The sequence below is a fragment of the Haliotis rufescens genome, unplaced genomic scaffold (genome assembly GCF_023055435.1).
Source record: "Haliotis rufescens isolate VD_foot unplaced genomic scaffold, xgHalRufe1.0.p SCAF_29, whole genome shotgun sequence".
NCBI lineage: Eukaryota > Metazoa > Mollusca > Gastropoda > Lepetellida > Haliotidae > Haliotis > Haliotis rufescens.
Window position 1 is genome coordinate 3,832,434 of NW_025963990.1, and position 19,242 is coordinate 3,851,675.

The 19,242-nt window shown below is 41.5% G+C and overlaps 1 protein-coding gene across 10 annotated transcripts in view; it reads left to right on the forward strand.

The window, feature by feature from the left end:
• LOC124144419 (rap1 GTPase-activating protein 1-like) overlaps nucleotides 1-19,242 on the forward strand; it is a 345,341-nt gene that overhangs the window by 196,251 nt on the left and 129,848 nt on the right. Inside the window, exon 1 of one of the 10 annotated variants that reach the window (XM_048402796.1) lies at nucleotides 7,496-9,539. The exons of the other annotated variants lie outside the window; for them this stretch is intronic. Within the exon in view, the coding sequence (XP_048258753.1) occupies nucleotides 9,460-9,539 (80 nt within the window). The 5' untranslated portion in view covers nucleotides 7,496-9,459. Of the gene's footprint in view, nucleotides 1-7,495; nucleotides 9,540-19,242 lie in introns of those variants that run through there. 10 annotated transcript variants of the gene reach the window in all.

Sequence of the window (19,242 nt, forward strand, 5' to 3'; positions counted from 1 at the left end):
CCCATTTCACCTCCCATAGACTTACGATAGTCTTAGCACTTATCACAGGGAACACAGCCTTGTTAAGTAGAATAAGATTCGAGCAGAAGCCATGTTGTTGGTATCTCCCTAAGTGCTGACAGTAGGGCTGGGGCGGGTCACTCGGGTACTCGGGTCGGGTGGGTCCTGAGTAGGACCCGGGTACCCGCAGTACTACCCGGACCTGTGATCAGTCATGTGATATATTGTTTAATGACAAAAACTCACAATAGCTCAGTGGTTACACTACAAGTTTGCTAATTATCGCATTTCTTTCTGACGATGCACACATTCCTTTTTACCTTAATATGTTTGAGAAAGATATGTTATAGTCAACTTCAGTGTACACATGATCTGATCGTTTTATACATGTATCTAAATAGTTTTTGCCAGGGCTGCGGTAAAACAATTCCCGATCAGACATTTTGTTCCCAACTCTCAAGACCTACAGTATGTACCCCGGTAGGGTCGGTTAATAAGGGGGTCAGGTACCTGGGTAGGGTCAGTTATAGGGGTCAGGTACCTGGGTAGGGTCAGCTAATGTGGGGTCAGGTACCCGGGTAGGATTGGGTAATAGGGGGGCGGGTACCTGGGTAGGGGCGGGTAATAGGGGGTCAGGTACCGGGTAGGGACGGGTAATAGGGGGGCGGGTACCCGGGTAGGGTCGGGTAATAGGGGGTCAGGTACCTGGGTAGGGTCAGCTAATGGGGGGTCAGGTACCCAGGTAGGGTCGGGTAATAGGGGGTCAGGTACCGGGTAGGGTCGGGTAATAGGGGGTCAGGTACCCGGGTAGGGTCGGGTAATAGGGGGTCAGGTACCCAGGTAGGGTCGGGTAATAGGGGGTCAGGTACCAGGTAGGGTCGGGTAATAGGGGGTCAGGTACCAGGTAGGGTCGGGTAATAGGGGGTCAGGTACCGGGTAATAGGGGGTCAGGTACCGGGTAGGGGCCGGTAATAGGGGGTCAGGTACCGGGTAGGGGCGGGTAATAGGGGGGCAGGTACCCGGGTAAGGTTAGGTAATAGGGGGGCGGGTACCCAGATAGTAATTTTGGAATCGTCCCAGCCCAAGCTGACAGGTTCCTGCCCTCAAGTGGATAACTTCAGCACTTATGGAATAAAGCAGTTGTAGGGGAAATATTACAGGAATGGCTTGTAAATAGTTTCCTGAATAAATGAGCCTTGGGCTGATAAACCCACAGCATTGTAACTGGTTCTCTCAGGGCTGGTCCTTGTTTATGTGGTCAAGTAGTACCTATCATCTACATGTTATGGCATACAGAGATCCAAAGCACATGTGTCTGGTTTTAGGTTCTATGTACCTTTGCAGAGTGTAATGTTTCATTAAAAGGGTTGTCTTATTCAATTTCAAAAATCTGTTTCTTGATATTGATTTGAGTATCAAACTGTCTTCATTTTTTTCTATGAAATGGGCAATACAGTTCAGTATTTTTCGCGATTATCTTTTGAGTGACAACATTATTTCTAGGACTGATTTTGAAATTATATCTAGATAAATTCAGATTATGTCATGGTTCCAAACATTATTGAATGGTAAATAATGATTGTACATTGTCTTTTTCTTCTGTACACCCTAATTTATATTAGTTTAATATGGATAATTTTCTCATTCCTTCTTTTCTATTTTTTAAAAAGAAAAAAAAATATGCCCTTTGAAATAATGACAATTCCTGTTTTCAACAATGCTATTATATGTGAAGAAATAAATATGTATTTGCCTCCTTTTTGAATAAGCACCTAAACCATGTCTGTTCAAGAAGGAGAAAATCAATACTTGAGGTACATTTCCCAGAAGTCAGCTGACATTTATGTTTTCAAGATCTTGACTCACAGCTTGAAAGTATAACTGTTTTATCGGCAATCTATGCAGAAGTATCGCCATGGCGACCAGGATGCCCAGCATAACATGAAAGTTCTGACATAAGGGGGTGGTGTAGCCAAGTGGTTAAAGCGTTCACTCGTCGCCTTCACACCCGGGTTTGATTCACAAATGAGTACATAGAGAATCTCACCAAGTGTCAAATATATCAATATGAGTTGATTAATATTGAAAACTCTGAGGTTTTCAGATGAGTTGATATATTATATTTTAAAAGACACAATGGTGAGATTCTATTACCATCCTAAATTCCAACTTTTCAGTTTGTAAACTGTAATAACCTGTGTCTTGAATGTAAAAGTGAGTGAGTGAGTATGGTTTTATGCCGCTTTTAGCAATATTCCAGCAATATCACAGCGGGGGACACCAGAAATGGGCTTCACACATTGTACCCCTGTCGGGAATCGAACCCGGGTCTTCGGCGTGACGAGCGAACGCTTTAACCACTAGGCTACCCGACCGCCCCCTTGAATGTAAAAAGAACAGGTAACCAGCAGAGAGATAAGTGATGTCATCTGATTGTGACGTCATGGTAACCGATGGTCACAATTGTCAGCAAAGCATTGTGATGCAATTTCATTGTCGTGCTATCTCCAAGGAACATTGCTAACATTATAGGGCCATAGTCATCACTTGTTCAGACATGAGGCTGTAGGGGCTCTCATACTTTGCCGAGCTGCGTCCCGAGTATGAACCCGAGCTGACTCGGGGGTACCCGTATGGAGCTCGTAGCGAGGTCGTATTAAACTCGGGGTAACTTGGGATACCTCGTACTGATCTACAAGAGTTTTGAAACTGCTCAAAACACTTGGGTCGCCAGCCAACTCCTAACAAACTCGAAACACACTCGTCCTACTCATGATGATAATGATGATGATGATGATGACGACGACAAAGGTGATGATGATGACAATGGCATAGGTGATGATGATGATGATGATGATGATGATGGCATAGGTGATGATAGTGGTGGTGGTGATGATGATGGCAAAGGTGACTATAGTGATGATGATGTGGACGATGACGACGAAGGTGATGATAGTGGTGATGATGCTGATGATGATGATGGCATAGGTGATGATGATGGCATAGGTGGTGATGGTGATGATGATGATGATGATGGTGATGAAGGTATTGATGATGTTGCAAGGAAACTATGAAGGGATATCAGAATGTACTGCAGAGACTGTCTACAATGTGCAGTTTGTGGAGCACTATAATCTAATATTTTTCAGCAGCAGCATCATCATCAGCATCATTCAGATGGTCAGGCTTGGTGACTTGGCTTATTGCATGTCATCATACCCAAACAGTTGGGGATGTTGCTCATGCAATCAACCACTGGTTCACTTGGCCCTCACTTGATTGTTGATAGCAGCTGTGAGATAGCTGGAATATTGCTTGCATAGTGCTGTGTTAAACAGCAACACAACAATCACTTTATTACATGTGTTTAAATCTTTTAAAAGCTCCAAAATGTTTGACAATCCTTGTCTGGGTCTGTTTATACACCTCAAAAGCGAGGGTTTCAGCCCAGTGATCTAATAAGTACTCTCAATGGAAGGGAGGTTTAAGCTATTATCCGTTGTATAACAATTACTTAAAGACCTTCACTATTTTTCCTGTGCCTTTGAACAGAGAGCTATTTACTTGGTATTCTGCTAAATGGATTAATCAGCTGGTTATTGTGACAAAATGCTTTCAAGGATTACCTAGAAATATCTGCAAATGGCTTGGGGTTATTACATTTGGACCAAGGCTGGGAGTGAAATGGGAAGCTTATTTCTATAACCGATGTGACCGTTGGCTACATTAACCATTTAGATCCTATCAACACAATCAAGCAGAACATTTTTCAGTATTTTCCCAAAGTATTTCAAAAAGTATTTGCTCACATGTGCTCATGATATTTGTTTAAAGAAAAGATGTTCAAAGTTTTAAGGCTATATTAATTTTCACATCAAATATTTTTGTTGTTTTTGTTGTGGTTGTTCAGAGACTTGTATAGAGATATTATTTCTGATTTTACACCAAGTACTAAGTGTGGGTATTCATTTTATTCCGATTTGAATATCTTATACAGACCTGTGAATTTGGGAATCGGAAAAAGTGATTTGTCACCTTAAAGGTTAAAAGGTTAAAGTATTTTACTTGACCTATGTGTAGTGTTTGGCATAGTTGATGAGTGTCTGACAACGCCAGGCTTATATTTTGACTATGTGTAGAGTTTGATAGGCTGCGATTACCAGTTGATAGAGTGATCAATCAATCAGTCATTAATGTTTTTGGCAACAGAAGTTGATAACGCTTGTAGAAAGTCGTCACACGTTTAGGAACACAGGATAACTACTCACAGTGACATGATATCAATGTGTCGAAGTTACACCAGAAAATGGCAGCCGTCTACATCGTCAGAGTAAGTTTTATTTGTTATTTGTCAGAGAATATTAAATTGAAAAAATTGCAAATCAAATTTTTATTTAAAAAAATGGGGTTTTGTGAGGTGATCTGTTTGTTACACATTTTGTGTGCAAGACTTTTCTTTTGTTCCGAGTTTGAGGAAAAATTCACACGAGAAAATAATCCTTAATGGAAGTCCGACTTAAGAGTGAACTTTTCGAAATGTCAAGTCAAGTGAAATTTGGAGCATTTTGATTTTGATTTCTGTGGCATTTCAATTATTTTGTGAAATAATTCACACTGCTTTTCCAATATTCTTTGTATTTAAATAAATCATTAAAAGCTCTTTGCTCAAGGGCTCTAGCTAAAGAGTTCAAATTAAAGCTTCTTTCATTGGATTTCACCTGAGTATCTGTCATCAAATTGTCTATTTTGCAGTAGCAAGCCAAATCACTGTCATCAAGTGTCGCCATTTAACACTGAAATTAAAAAGAAATTGACATCTAAAATTGGAAATTAATTGTCAAAATTGACATCATTAGTGGCCAAATGACGCACTTTCCTGATCTTTTATTCAATGTCCCATAAGATTTCCACTTTCAAGGTCTGTGGTATCTCAAAATAGAACTCTACACTTTTCTTCATGAAAAGGGATGGTTTTTTATCATCAAATCATTTTGCTGTCATGTTAGTTTTTATTGCATGCAAAAAAGCAATCCAAATTCTATCAATTGCCATGGCTTACAACTTGTCTGTTATTGAAAGATGGACTGTTATGTCGTAGATTAGTGGTGTGTGTATGGATTGTAATATTGATATATTGCGTCATAGATGCCCAAAACGTCTGCCCGGAGAGCATGTCCGGGGTTCGATCCCTGGCCGCATCATACCCAAAGATGTTAAAAGATGGTATACTTGTTATCCTGCCTGTCGGTCAGCATGGAGGGGTTACAACAAGGGAATGTCAGCTCGGAGTCAGTATACTGTGTCTGTGTGGGGTATTCATGTTAAGATGTGGCATGGTATCTCTATTGGCTGGCACTATAAAACCGACTTAAGTCTGGGCTAGTACAAGCAGCCACACGCATGTGCATGAAGGTCGCGATGTGAGTGAAATAATCTTGAACATCACGTAAATAGAGCAATGTACAACAATATGCCAGTTTTGATTGATAGAAGTTGTTTTTTGTTTGTTTGTTGTTTAACGCCGCACTCAGCAGTATACCAGCTATATGACGGCAGTCTGTAAATAATCGAGTCTGGACCAGACAATCCAGTGATTGATATCATGAGCATCGATCCACACAATTGGGATATGTAGACTTGCATCAACCAAGTCAGCGAGTCTGACCACCCGATCCCGTTAGTCGCCTTTTACGACCAGCATTGGTTGCTGAAGACCTATTCTACCCTGGATCTTCAGGGGATTGATAGAAGTAAGGCTTTTAGATCATTTACTGGAATAGGATCGATTTTATCTGATATGAGAGTTTACAGGTAAAACCAGTTGTCGTTTATACAACAGGGTGTGGAGTCATCCCACGGATGACACCCTTACCTTGTCAGCTTGCGATTGGTAACCTCTTTGGTCATGTGGACCTGGTGTCCGACGTCAGATCAGACGGTTCATGGTTCGAATCTCATCGGGGATATTTTATGGCCGCTACCTTTTTTTGACACGCTATGTTCTACGCTGGAACAACTTTGATGTTTATCTGTCAGACATCTTGTCATCTTCAACTAGCCCATGTCAATGGCAGCAGTCCTGGGCCCACTTGCACAAAGCGATCTTAGCGCTAAGATGATCTTAACTCCCATACTTTAACATAGGCTTATGAAAGTCTAAGCGCTAAGATCGTTTTGTGCAAGTGGGCCCAGATTAGGATCTCCCATACTTGGGGGTTTACAGATGATAAAATCACAAATCATGTATCGGTTTACTGTGAATATACCTGCATTTATTTGAAGAATGACAAGTTTTTGATTTTCAGTATTTGAAATAAAACCGTCATCTTTCAATTTTTATGTAATGTAGTTTCAAAAATACCATTGTGCATGTATAAAATTGTTATATATAGATATAGATATGGCATTAAGATTATTTTAAAATTTAAAATAAAAATAAATGTATCATTGTTTTTTATCGTAAACATGTGCCGAGAATGTAAATATTTGTATTTCACGCATAATGTTTACAATATTACCTTTAATGGTAAGCAATGAAGATGTGTCTGTGTTGATAACAGAATAATTAAAGGTGGACAATATTTAGACATCTGAGGTCATGTTTAGCAGCTTAATTTGACCTTTAGACCTCTAAGGTCATGTTTAGTAGTTTAGTTTGACCTTTTGCACTTTTCCAAGTAAACGTTTATACATATATTCATTTAATAATATTTGAGTCGACTTGCATTTTTTATATGTGTCTAAAAATGATGGCAGATTATCATATTTAAGAAAGTAATCTAATATGTAATTGATTAATGTAATCATTCATCTGATTGACAGGGTATTAATTCTTTTCTAATTAATCTTGGCACCCATCTTATCCCCTGTCAGCTTTGTTCTAAACAGAAGCTGTGCCTATAAGTGAAATGGCTATTAGATTTTTGATAAGGAAGTCTTGTGATCAACAACCTTTCAATCATTGCACCTGGTCAAATAACATACCTCATTATAACACAACAATCGGGAGACAAATCTTCAAGCATTCCATTTTAGAATCACAAACAAAAAGAAGTTTTCATTTCAGAATCTAATTCAGATTAAAATAAGGTTTTTAATTTGATGCACAATTTAAGAAAAACCCTTATCAACAAAATATGCTTTATATTAGGGGGGCACCTGTTAGATTCTGAGGAAAATGTTACCCGACACAACTGTCCGATTTTTTTCCTCTTAAAGCTGAATTCTGCACAAAATCCTTAGTGTCTCTGCATGCTATTAAGTTACAGATTTTAGTATGGAATTGAAATTGATGATACCAATTCCTGTGTGGGCAATGCATGCGGAGAGGCCATGTTGTTGTCACACGTTAATTGACGTGGCCATTAACATCGTTGACAGGCACAAGAAATGCGTATGTCACAAGTTATCCGTGTTACGGAATCTTGTAATCTAAACTGATTGCCGATCACCTGCGTCGATTCTCAACACAATATCGAGCTTTCTGTTATTATCTGCAGACTGGCTTATTGACATGGCGTCACAAATTCAGAGATAAATGGACTACAGAATACTCCATGGTTTTAAAGTGTGATTTTGTATTTATTGAAGGATTGTATGAGGAAAATCTGTTTCACTTCCTGCAAGAAATGATGATTTTCATGTGGATATGTTGGCAGTTTGGATTTCAGGATCATGAAAAACAGATTTGGGATTTCTAGAATCCTGCGGTAATCCTGCGGTAATCCTGCTGTTGTTTTTTTGTCCTGCTTGATGCAAGTGTCACTAGGAGACAGGACTGGAAATTGAAACGTGGCTGTAATAGCTTTCTTTACATATTGATTGGAGAACTTGAACTGTTGGAATCGATAAGTTAAAATATCCCAGTCGGCCATGTACTATGGAAACATATTTGCATCTTGCTGCAGTCACAGACATAAAATACATCCTTTTTGTCTCAGGGTTAAAGTAGATTTTGTATGTTGTTGCGTCTTGAATGTCATCGTATGGTTATGTGAACTCTTTTGTCTGAAAAGTACATTAATGTTGCTGTACCATGAGTTTCTATGTATGTTCCGGTAATGGTGTGGGAGGGTTGATACAAAAGTCTTAGATCCAGGGCAGACTGTTCGGGAGTAAATGGGCAGTTTTCGTGATTTATTACGGTGACATTTTATCTGGCTTTCCTTCATCAGTGCATTCGGTTCCCGGTGTTAATTCGTTCTGTGACAAACATCGGACAAACATCATTAAGAAGAAATCCCTGCAATTTACTCTACAGCTGTATGGTCGGAATCCACGACCTTGGAAATGAATAATATTTTTGTACCGAGGTTGTCAACGTAAAGTTTCCTTCAGATAATCTGTGGCCAGATTTGGATGGAGGTGGTGTATCATTAACAAGTTTTGGTGATTGTAAATTGGTTCGTTTGGAGGTAAATTGAAGGCTTAAGGGACAGCTTTTCTTCAGCTGTATCAGACGTGAAAAGTAGGCAACCTTCGATTCTGCACAAGTAAGCGAAAAACAGGCTATTGTTGTCTTTGTAAGGTTTCGTTTGACGCAGTGTGACGTTTTTTCTCTACTGGTTGGAGTAAAGGAATTCTTGCTTTTTGAGCAAGGATATATACGCAATCACAGTTCATTCAAAGGCTTTCCTGCAATCATTGAAAATCATGTGACCTTGACCTTTTAACCTCTTAATTTTGAAGGCGGAGTTTTCAACTTGTCGGAACATATAAGTGTCCCATATTAGCAAGGAGAACAGGGTCACAGGATTGTGCTCGTTGAATATTTTTCATTATGAACAATCAAGCGGTTCTAAAAGGGAATGACATTTTGCAGATGTTTTAGCAGTGGTTGAAAATGAGTGGATTGACATGTGAGGGACATATACGTGATGAGTGTTTCTTTTATGACAACGTTGTACGGGCAAATTGCTGCGATTCTGTAGGTGACATTTGAAAGTTGCATCGTCAATGAAATTAGACTCAAATCACAGGCTATTTCAGGGCAGCACCGTTTTCTGAGGTCGTATTTCAACCATGATGGTTTTGTGTGTGAAGAGGATGCTGGTATTAATATACAGTTCGGAGGACTATAGTTTTTTGTCATTCAAAAGTCTCAGTCGTTTGTACTTGAGTATGTAATCTTGTACCAGGAACAAGGATGGACGCAGAACGGATGATTATGGAGAATTATGGAGAATTTTGTTGACAATTATCCCATCAGTCAACGTTTAACCAGTAACACGTATTGTCGTACATTTTGGAGCCAACAAACAACTACAATTAACAACATCATTCCATTGTTATTGTAGACTCCATTGCTGATATATGCGAACATTTAGTTGGTTGTGTGGGCAACAAATATTGAATATTTACAGTGTTGCTCACTGACCACTGTCCACTTGTATTGTCAGTTGGCCATTGTGAGTAGTTGTTGTTTGTTGTGAGAGCCTGGAGTTCCATTCTTCAACAACCATGGAGTATAGAGGCCGGCGCCGAAGCTTTAGCTTTGACCGAATTTTGGAATCCCGGCGAAGTCAAAGCTCGAAATACAGGTAAACTGTCTTGCGTTTCTTTAAACAAATACCATCTGGGGAAACTCTGTTTCCAAGTCAATCTGTAGCAATAATCATCTCTTACCTGTACAGTCGGATATTTGTCTGTTCTGTGATTGGAATAATTGTAGATCCTTATTTGTTGTTCTTTGTTGTTTTTTTAAGACTGTTATAGAATAAGATAACTCTTTGATTTTTGTTTGTTTTGTATTAAAGATTAAGTGTGTAAGATGCTGTATAAAATAATTGTTATTCAAATAACAATATGCTAGGCCAGACATTTGTTGGGGAGCGTTGAGATTTGTTTCCTGTAAGAAGAACAGGAGTGTTTTGCCTGTCTTCTTTAATTCCCCCCATTCTTGATTTTTAAAACAAATATTCCAAATACTGTTTCAATTTAAAGGATGTTTATTCCTACCCAATTTTTGTTGTCTTTTGACATTTGGGTGGAGGGGATCAATAAAACATTAAATAAAATAGATCTCTCCTGAGTATTCTAGACAGCTCTTCTTCGCAAATGCTTGTCTATTTTTTCCCAAGGATGCCAATCGTCCTTAGTAGTTTGATGTGATGACGAGATCCCTTGGGTAGTTCATGTATATGAATGATATAATGACTGTCAGTGACAATCATCACTCTATAGTCCCTGTGAAGATCCGGGGTAGAATAGGTCTTCAGCAACCCATGCTTGCTGTAAAAGGCGACTATGCTTGTCATGAGAGGCGAACAACGGGATCAGGTGTCAGGCTCGCTGACTTGGTTGATGCATGTCATCATATCCAAATTGCGTATATCGATGTTCAAGATGTCAATCACTGGATCGTCTAGTCAAGACTCGATTATTTACAGACTGCCATCATATAGCTGACACAGAGACACATCACTCTACAGACACAGACAGACAGACAGACAGACAGACAGGCAGACAATTTATTTCAATAACATTCTACTGGTCCATGATATATTTATATAACATGATAAATCACGCATGCTGTGGTAAGGTACATGTATATGTAACAATTTCTTTAATGATAAAAGGTATTACCGTATTCGACGTATTAAGCACCCCACTCTAATAAGCGCCCACGGCGATATTTGCTAATACACTGGCTAGTGAACAATCCTAATTGGCACCCCTTCCGATTGATCAATGTACACAAGACTTATTTATTCTTGGATAATACGTTTGTTATATGCACCCTTAATTATGGGAAATTAAATTCTGGAAAAATATATGTCGTTTATAAACATATCAGGCTGACAGCATAAACCATGAAATTTACGATCTTTCAACTCTGTTGTCTTTCACCCAAATAATATTCTAATAAGAGCCCCCTCAATCTAATTTTGAAAGCGCCCTGAGCGCTTATTATGTCGAATACAGTAGGTGTTTCTTAATTTGTATGTTTGTGCTGAGAACGCACCCACATTATGAGTGAGTGAGTGAGTATGGTTTTATGCCGTTTTAGCAATATTCCAGCAATATCACGGCGGGGGACACCAGAAATGGGCTTCACACATTGTACCCATGTCGGGAATCGAACCCGGGTCTTCGGCGTGACGAGCGAACGCTTTAACCACTAGGCTACCAGACCGCCCCCCCCACATTATGAAGGACAGGACCATCACCTCTTTGCATTAGCTGTGTGAATTGTATTAGGGATCGATTTTCAGTGTAATATGGCCAGAGGTACTTTCTTCTTATAGTGGCATATCGGTCACATATTAACATCACCTGGTATTCCTAAACAGAAATCGTGGAATCGTTCAGCAGAGCGAAACTGTGTCTTCCAAGTTCCACACTAAAATGGAAATTATTTCATCTAGACTTTGAAATATATGTCTTAATGTCATGTGGTGAGTGAGTGAGTGAGTTTGGTTTACGCTGCTTTTAGCAATATTCCAGCAATATCACAGCGGGGGACACCAGAAATGGGCTTCACACATTGTACCCATGTCGGGATTCGAAACCCGGGTCTTCGGCGTGACGAGCGAAGGCTTTAACCACTAGGCTACTAATGTCATGTGGAATGTCACTTCTTAAATAGCTTATTGACAAGCTTCTCCATTTTCTGTAAGAAGGAATACAAAGCAGAAAAAGATCTCCATCCCTAAAATTATCACTCCCTTTTTGGTGTTTGTTGATTTTTCAATAATTAAAAAAGTTCGAAAAATGTTGGGGTTTTTCTTTCAGAAGGATTTTTTCAGGATGTGTTTTGTGTTTATAGCAACCATTTATATTTTGGTATTCAGAAGTGGTTGTCATGAAAACAGTTTCTATTCTGATGTTTTTGCCAGTATGTGGGATAAGTGTGTTACTCTTCACAACTGGAAACGTGTAGACTAGTCTCTGTTTGGGGTCATCCATCCTTTCAGTAAACATATTCAATCCGTCACTATATAACTTAAATAATGCTGATTTAAAAACTCCTCCCTCACATATTCAGACTCCATTGTGACCATCGGATCCTCATCACTTAAACCATACTTATTGGATACCAGTACCTAGTCTAGTTAAAGGTATTCCCCTTGTGCAAATAACTGCAGTATGATGTTGTGCGGAGTTGCATCCCCTGCATGTGTCAGGATCCTCTCAATTTGGGTTTAAATTCCTGATTTGCCTTGATTATGATCCTTGGTTTTTTGACAAAGTTGTAAAAATCTAAGACCTTTCTAAGACTGTTCTACCATGTGAAGTATACATGACGTCATGTTACTGAAATACGGTTTAAGGCAACGTGAAACACAAAAAACTCGCTCATTTATGAATGTAGACTCTTTTGAAACATGGAAACTACTGTAATAAGTGCCCAGGGCGCTCTCAAAATTAGAAATAGGGGACTCTTATTAGAATGTTATTTTGGTGGAAAAAACAGAGTTGAACAGACATGGTGGTTTATGCTGACAGCCTGAAATGTTTATGTACGACAGATATATTTTTCCAGAATTAAATGCCCATAATTAAGGGTGCATATAACACACGAGTGCGTATTATACGCGAATAAATAAGTCTTGTGTACATTGATCAATTGGAAGGGGTGCTAATTGGGATTGTTCACTAGCCAATATTTTAGCAAATGTCGCCGTGGGCGCTTATTAGAGCGGGGCGCTTATTACGTTGAATACGGTATTACAGTACAACATATGGGGTGTTAACAGACCAGGACAAAAAGTCAATCCCTGACTTGACCCTTGAACACACCCACACCCAGATGATATTACACACCACAGAATAGACAATATTTACTGCACATTACCTTGAAGACACTCATAGAAATCAATCATAAAACAGCAATAATTATATTCGTAAAAAAAACATTTTGAACAATTTATTGTAAGCTTATACATGCTAACACCTGCACAAGGCAGACATTATCGTTGTTGAGAAACCTACACCAGAGGGCGCTGTAGACAAAGAGTTCGTGGAAATTTGATTATTGTGTGAGCCTACTTGTCATTCAGCATTGTGTCGTGGCTTGCTGTCAATAGATTTGCATTTTATTAAGGCTGACGATATGAAAATATGTAACAGTTTGAACGATGTGGTCGATAGTACGCTTCCAGAGAGGCTGCATGTTTTTACAGCGCGCGATCTGTCGTTAAGTGTATGAACATTTGTGGGACAGTTATGTTGGATGGTAATGGCTGTTGTAGTCCATTGTAGCTGTGGCATTGATGTCACTGTTGGAATAGTGTTATGATAATGTGGTTAAATAGCAAATTGTTGAATGATAAAAGTTGAAATATTTCTGGATGAGGCTGACATTTTCTGGAAGATTATCTCAAATCATTCATTTCAAATTGCCATAACCACTGTTTCCTTATTTCTAGAAAATGGCAGATGTTAATGTGTGACTCCTTAATGCAGTGGTGCACATCTATCTAGTCGTGCACATCTATCTAGTGGTGCACATCTATCTAGTGGCGCACATCTATCGAGTGGTGCACATCTATCTAGTGGTGCACATCTATCCAGTCGCTGCTGTCTGTAAGTGATGGAACATGGAATAGACAGGGAGCTGTGGCTGAAGCTTCAGCTGGTCACCCTGAAAACCCGAGGGGACAATGTGTTTACCTTGTTCGTTGTTTAATGCTTCACTTAACAATACTGCATCAATATGACAACAGTCTGTTGTTAATCTGGACCAGATAATTCAGTGATTGATATCATGTGATTGACATTCATCAATCGGTTCACTGAGGCTGACCACCTGATCTGTTTAGTTGACCCTGAGGTTCCTCGGGACCTAAATTCTTACCCAGAATCCAATGGACAATGTGTGAACCCATTCCTTGTGCCAAGTCTATGCTCTTCCTGGAATATTGCTTAAACCCTTTCTCACTAGATTCGGGGTAGAATAGGTCTCCAGCAACCCATGCTTGTTGTAAAAGGCAACTATGCTTGTCGTAAGAGACGACTATCGGGATCAGGTGGTCAGGCTCGCTGACTTGGTTGATGCATGTCATCGTATTCCAATTGCGTGGATCGATGCTCATGATGTCATGATACTTTTGCTAAGAGAAATGACTTACTGCTATTTAAATGGCCTCAGTTTTTTTGTCAGTCAAAGCATAGCCACTACGAACATGAGTCTACAGCTAGATGTTCCTTTCGAACCTGCTCTGAAATATTTATGGTAACAAGTTTCTACACAATTTGATGTAAATATTGCGATACATGTCATGACCTATGTATCAGGATACGTATGTATCATTTCACCCCTAGCATCATCACTGTGGGTCCCTCCCCCATGCAGATCATAGGGCAAGTATTGTCGTGAATTACATTTCAGTTGTTAATCAGTCTACCTGTCCTTGTCGATAAAGTAGTTTTCCCTCCCCATGAAGACATGGCTATTAACAATTTTCATTTATAAATGTCAATCCTGATATTCTCTGAGAAAGGTTGTTGACCCAGTCACATGCCTTAATTTTCTTGGTATTTTCAAGTTTGTCCTTTAAATATCATAACACTTAGAGGGTTAATATTACTTTGGGAAATTACTGTTTTCAGTTGATTAAATCAAATTAGTTGTTAGGGAAAAACTTCCAAAATTCTATGCTCCAGGGAAACAATTTCAAGAAAAACATTCAACACATTTTAAATGTAACATTTAATTCAGTTATTTTTCTAGTTTAAGAAATGAATTAGGTGAAAAAATGAAATGCAATTGGCAGTTCAGTTGATTTGTAATTGATTATTCGTGCATCAAATGTGCTTTAAGGTGTTAAGAAAACAATAATTGATGGATAGATCAAATTACTGACTGTTTTACCGATAATATTTTACTTGAAGAATAGCATGCCTGAATGGAAAAATTTCAAACTTGTCATTTAAAAAAATACTACGATTTTTGTTTTATGAATTAAGTCCAAAGAACATGCATGTGTCAGTTCTGTTTTCGTCTGATTATGTCATGTTAGCTTGACTTATCACCGTCGCTATACGAAATTATGCCGATGCCACGTTAAATATTAACTCACTCACTTGACTTACCTGAAGACAAACCTGTCCACCCACCTACTACACGACTTGGATTATACGAGGGTCAAGGGTATTGACAAAGGTTCAGGGAAAAACGGCAGAACGGGTGGGGATGTGGTCACCATAGCAACTGAATTGGGTTTCAGAGAAATAAGATGACTTTATTGACGTTGTGTCAAGTATTAGTATTTGTTATTTCATTTTAAAAATTAATTATGGGCGCATACAGTTTTTGGACACAACACCTAATTTTTGTATTTAAGGCTGAGCTTCTCTATACAGCCTCAGTAGACACCTTACAGAACTGTGTGACCCGTGAAGATCCGGGGTAGAACAGGTCTTCAGCAACCCATGCTTACCGTTAGAGGCGACCATGTTTTTCCTAAGAGGCGACTAACGGGATCGGATAGTCAGGCTGGCCGACTTGGTTGATACATGTAATTGTTTCCCAATTGCATGGATCGATGCTCATGATGTCAATCACTGGATTGTTTAGTTCAGACTCGATTATTTACAGACAGCCATCATATAGCTTGAATATTGCTGAGTGCGGTGTTAAACAACAAACAAATATGATAGAGTTGTATTTGTTATTTAATATGAGAATTATACCCTTATAATTGGCTCAGCATCAGAGGGTGGTGATTCAGTGGAGCGGTAGAGTGCCCATACCTGTCCAGGACCTTGGACAGATGATCCTGACAAATCAGCGTGGTGTCAGACAGGGTAATACATTGTGTTAATGTGTATTTCATTGCTCATAACTACCATGTCTGAGTCGGCCATGAATTAGTGATATTCAAAATGGGTTTGGAGACTCGTATTGGATTCTCGTGTCGCTAAATTGAGTTTGTCTATAGACAACCTTTTAATTGGCTTATATTTGGGTATTTTTAGAACACAAGTCCTCTCGAAGAGCAGAGTGTTGAATGTTGAATGGCTGATGAGGCTGGGTTTGAGGATTTGTTTTCATTTGCTTTAATGAAGGTACTGAGGTCTTTAAACCTTTGTCCTTCTGTGTGGACCCCTGTCGGGTGTTGTAGCTGTGCCACCTCAGTCTCTGTATTGCTGTCACTGTCAGCATCCGCAGCTGGTGTAAGGAGCAACATCATCACCGATACAGCAACAAACATACACCACCACTACAACCACCACGAACACCACAACTACAACCACCGTGAACACCACAAACGGTGTAACAACCGTCATCATCTTTATCCCAGTCAAGATCACCCTCCCTCCCATCCTCCACCACCCTCCCATCCTCCACCCCCCATCTACCTGCCACCACCCTCCCATCCTCCACCCCCCTCCCATCCTCCAGCCCCCATCTACCTGCCATCACCCTCCCATCCTCCGACCCCCATCTACCTGCCACCACCCTCCCAGCCTCCACCCCCCATCTACCTGCCTCCACCCTCCCAGTCTCCAGCCCCGATCTACCTGCCTCCACCCTCCCAGCCTCCACCCCCCATCTACCTGCCTCCACCCTCCCAGCCTCCACCCCCCATCTACCTGCCTCCACCCTCCCAGCCTCCACCCCCCATCTACCTGCCACCACCCTCCCATCCTCCACCCCCCTCCCATCCTCCACCCTCCCATCTACCTGCCACCACCCTCCCATCCTCCACCCCCCTCCCATCCTCCACCCTCCCATCTACCTGCCACCACCCTCCCATCCTCCATCCCCCTCCAATCCTCCACCCCCCCATCTACCTGCCACCCCCCCATCTACCTGCCACCACCCTCCCAGCCTCCAGCCCCCATCTACCTGCCACCGCCCTCCCATCCTCCACCCCCCCATCTACCTGCCACCACCCTCCCAGTCTCCAGCCCCCATCTACCTGCCACCACCCTCCCATCCTCCACCACACATCTACCTGCCACCACCCTCCCATCCTCCACCCCCCCATCTACCTGCCACCATTCTCCCAGTTTGCAGCCCCCATCTACCTGCCACCACCCTCCCAGCCTCCACCCCCATCTACCTGCCACCACCCTCCCATCCTCCGACCCCCATCTACCTGCCACCACCCTCCCAGTCTCCAGCCCCGATCTACCTGCCACCACCCTCCCATCCTCCACCACACATCTACCTGCCACCACCCTCCCATCCTCCACCCCCCATCTACCTGCCACCACCCCCCAGCCACCATCCCCATCTACCTGCCACCACCCTCCCATCCTCCACCCCCATCTACCTGCCACCACCCTCCCAGCCTCCAGCCCCAATCTACCTGCCACCACCCTGCTGCCACCACCCCCCATCTACCTGCCACCCCCCTCCCATCCTCCACCCCCCATCTACCTGCCACCACCCTCCCAGTCTCCAGCCCCCATCTACCTGCCACCACCCTCCTGCCACCACCCCCAATCTACCTGCCACCACCCCCATCTACCTGCCACCACCCTCCCATCCTCCACCCCCCATCTACCTGGCACCACCCTCCCATCCTCCAGCCCAATCTACTTGCCACCACCCTCCCTGTCTCCAAACTACCACCATCCTGCCATAACCCTCCTGCCACCACCGTCCCAACCACCACCCCCATCTACCTGCCACCACCCTCCCAACCACCACCCCATCTACCGGCCAACCCCCCCTGCCGCCACCACAACCCCGCCTCTTTCCTCCAACTCGGAGTACAATCAACACGAAGGGCTTCCTTTAATCTGTATCCCTTTCACAATTAAGCCAACCGTGGATTCCTTCCCTAACCCATGGCATCGTGGGAGATTGACATGGTTAAACCTCTTCACTCGCTCTCGCAGAATGCCAGGCAGTGGGGGCGCCACAACCAGCAGACGGATAATCTTTTAGCCAAAATAATTTTGTTGGTGAAATCGATCGAAAGAGAACTTGTTTTGGGGACGCCTTGTCAGAGAGACAGATGAATAAATAGCTCGCTTCTCACAGTCACAAGAAGGTTGAAACAGTAAAAAACAAGAGGCCGACTTGGTTCGGGTTGACAAATGTAGCGTCGTGGAGCCAGCAGGCAGAGGAATGAATATGGAGACGCTGGGAGAGCCTCCTGGGATGAGGGCGTCCTCGCAGTGCAGCTCCGAGCCCAGTCACATCAGTCCTATCTAGAGTGGTAGGGGTGAAATGACTAAGATGTATTTCAGTTCGGGCCAAGTGTTTGTATCTTATTTCTGTCAATGATGATGACAATGATGACGATGATGATGACGATGACGATGATGATCAAAATCTGTATTAAACCCATCTCACTCACAAGATTACTTACAGATTACGACTGCATTAAACACAATTCACTTACAATTATTATTAAGGACACTATTTTTGCTCTGCAAATGATGATGGTGATGGTAATGATGATGATGGTGGTGGTGATGGTGGTGATGATGGTGATGTGATGGTGATGATGCTGATGCTGATGATGATGGTGATGAAGGCATTGATGATGTTGCAAGGAAACTATGAAGGGATATTAACATGTACTGCAGAGACTGTCTACAATGTGCAGTTTGTGGAGCACTATAATCTAATATTTTTCTTGGTAGAATGGGTCAATAAAGTCTCCCTGCTGCAACTCTCTTTGATCAGGTCTGCGTGCAACAGGCAATGTGCAACTATGAACAATGTAAATCATATTCTCCTCACATATGTAGAAAATAGCTCCAGTATTACAAAAGCAGATCAATATGAAATTGTGAAGAAACTGCCTCCCACCATCGTCCTCTATATAGCCAAGTATGAATTGTATGATGGCTTGTTTTCACTAAGTTATAGGTATAGTAAATGCTTGCCAATGATGATGATGATGATGATGATGGAGGTGATGATGATGATGATGATGATGACGATGGCATAGGTGATGATGATGATGATGGCATAGGTGACGATAGTGATGATGATGATGGCATAGGTGATGAGGATGATGATGACGATGATGGCATAGGTGATGATGATGATGATGATGGTGATGATAGTGGTGGTGATGATGACGACAAAGGTGATGATGAAGATGATGACGAAGGTGATGATAGTGGTGGAGATGACTAGGAAATTGTGATAACTAAGCACCAGTGTCAATAAACTCACTGACATGGACATTGACAACCTACCAATTGACTTGCGTAGGCAGCAGAAGGTCGACCTTGCTCTACAAGCGAAGGGTCATGTCTTTCTACTCACAGCTTTTAATTGACAGTGTAGATAGGAAAACTGGAATGTCATGGGTTACAAGATGCTGA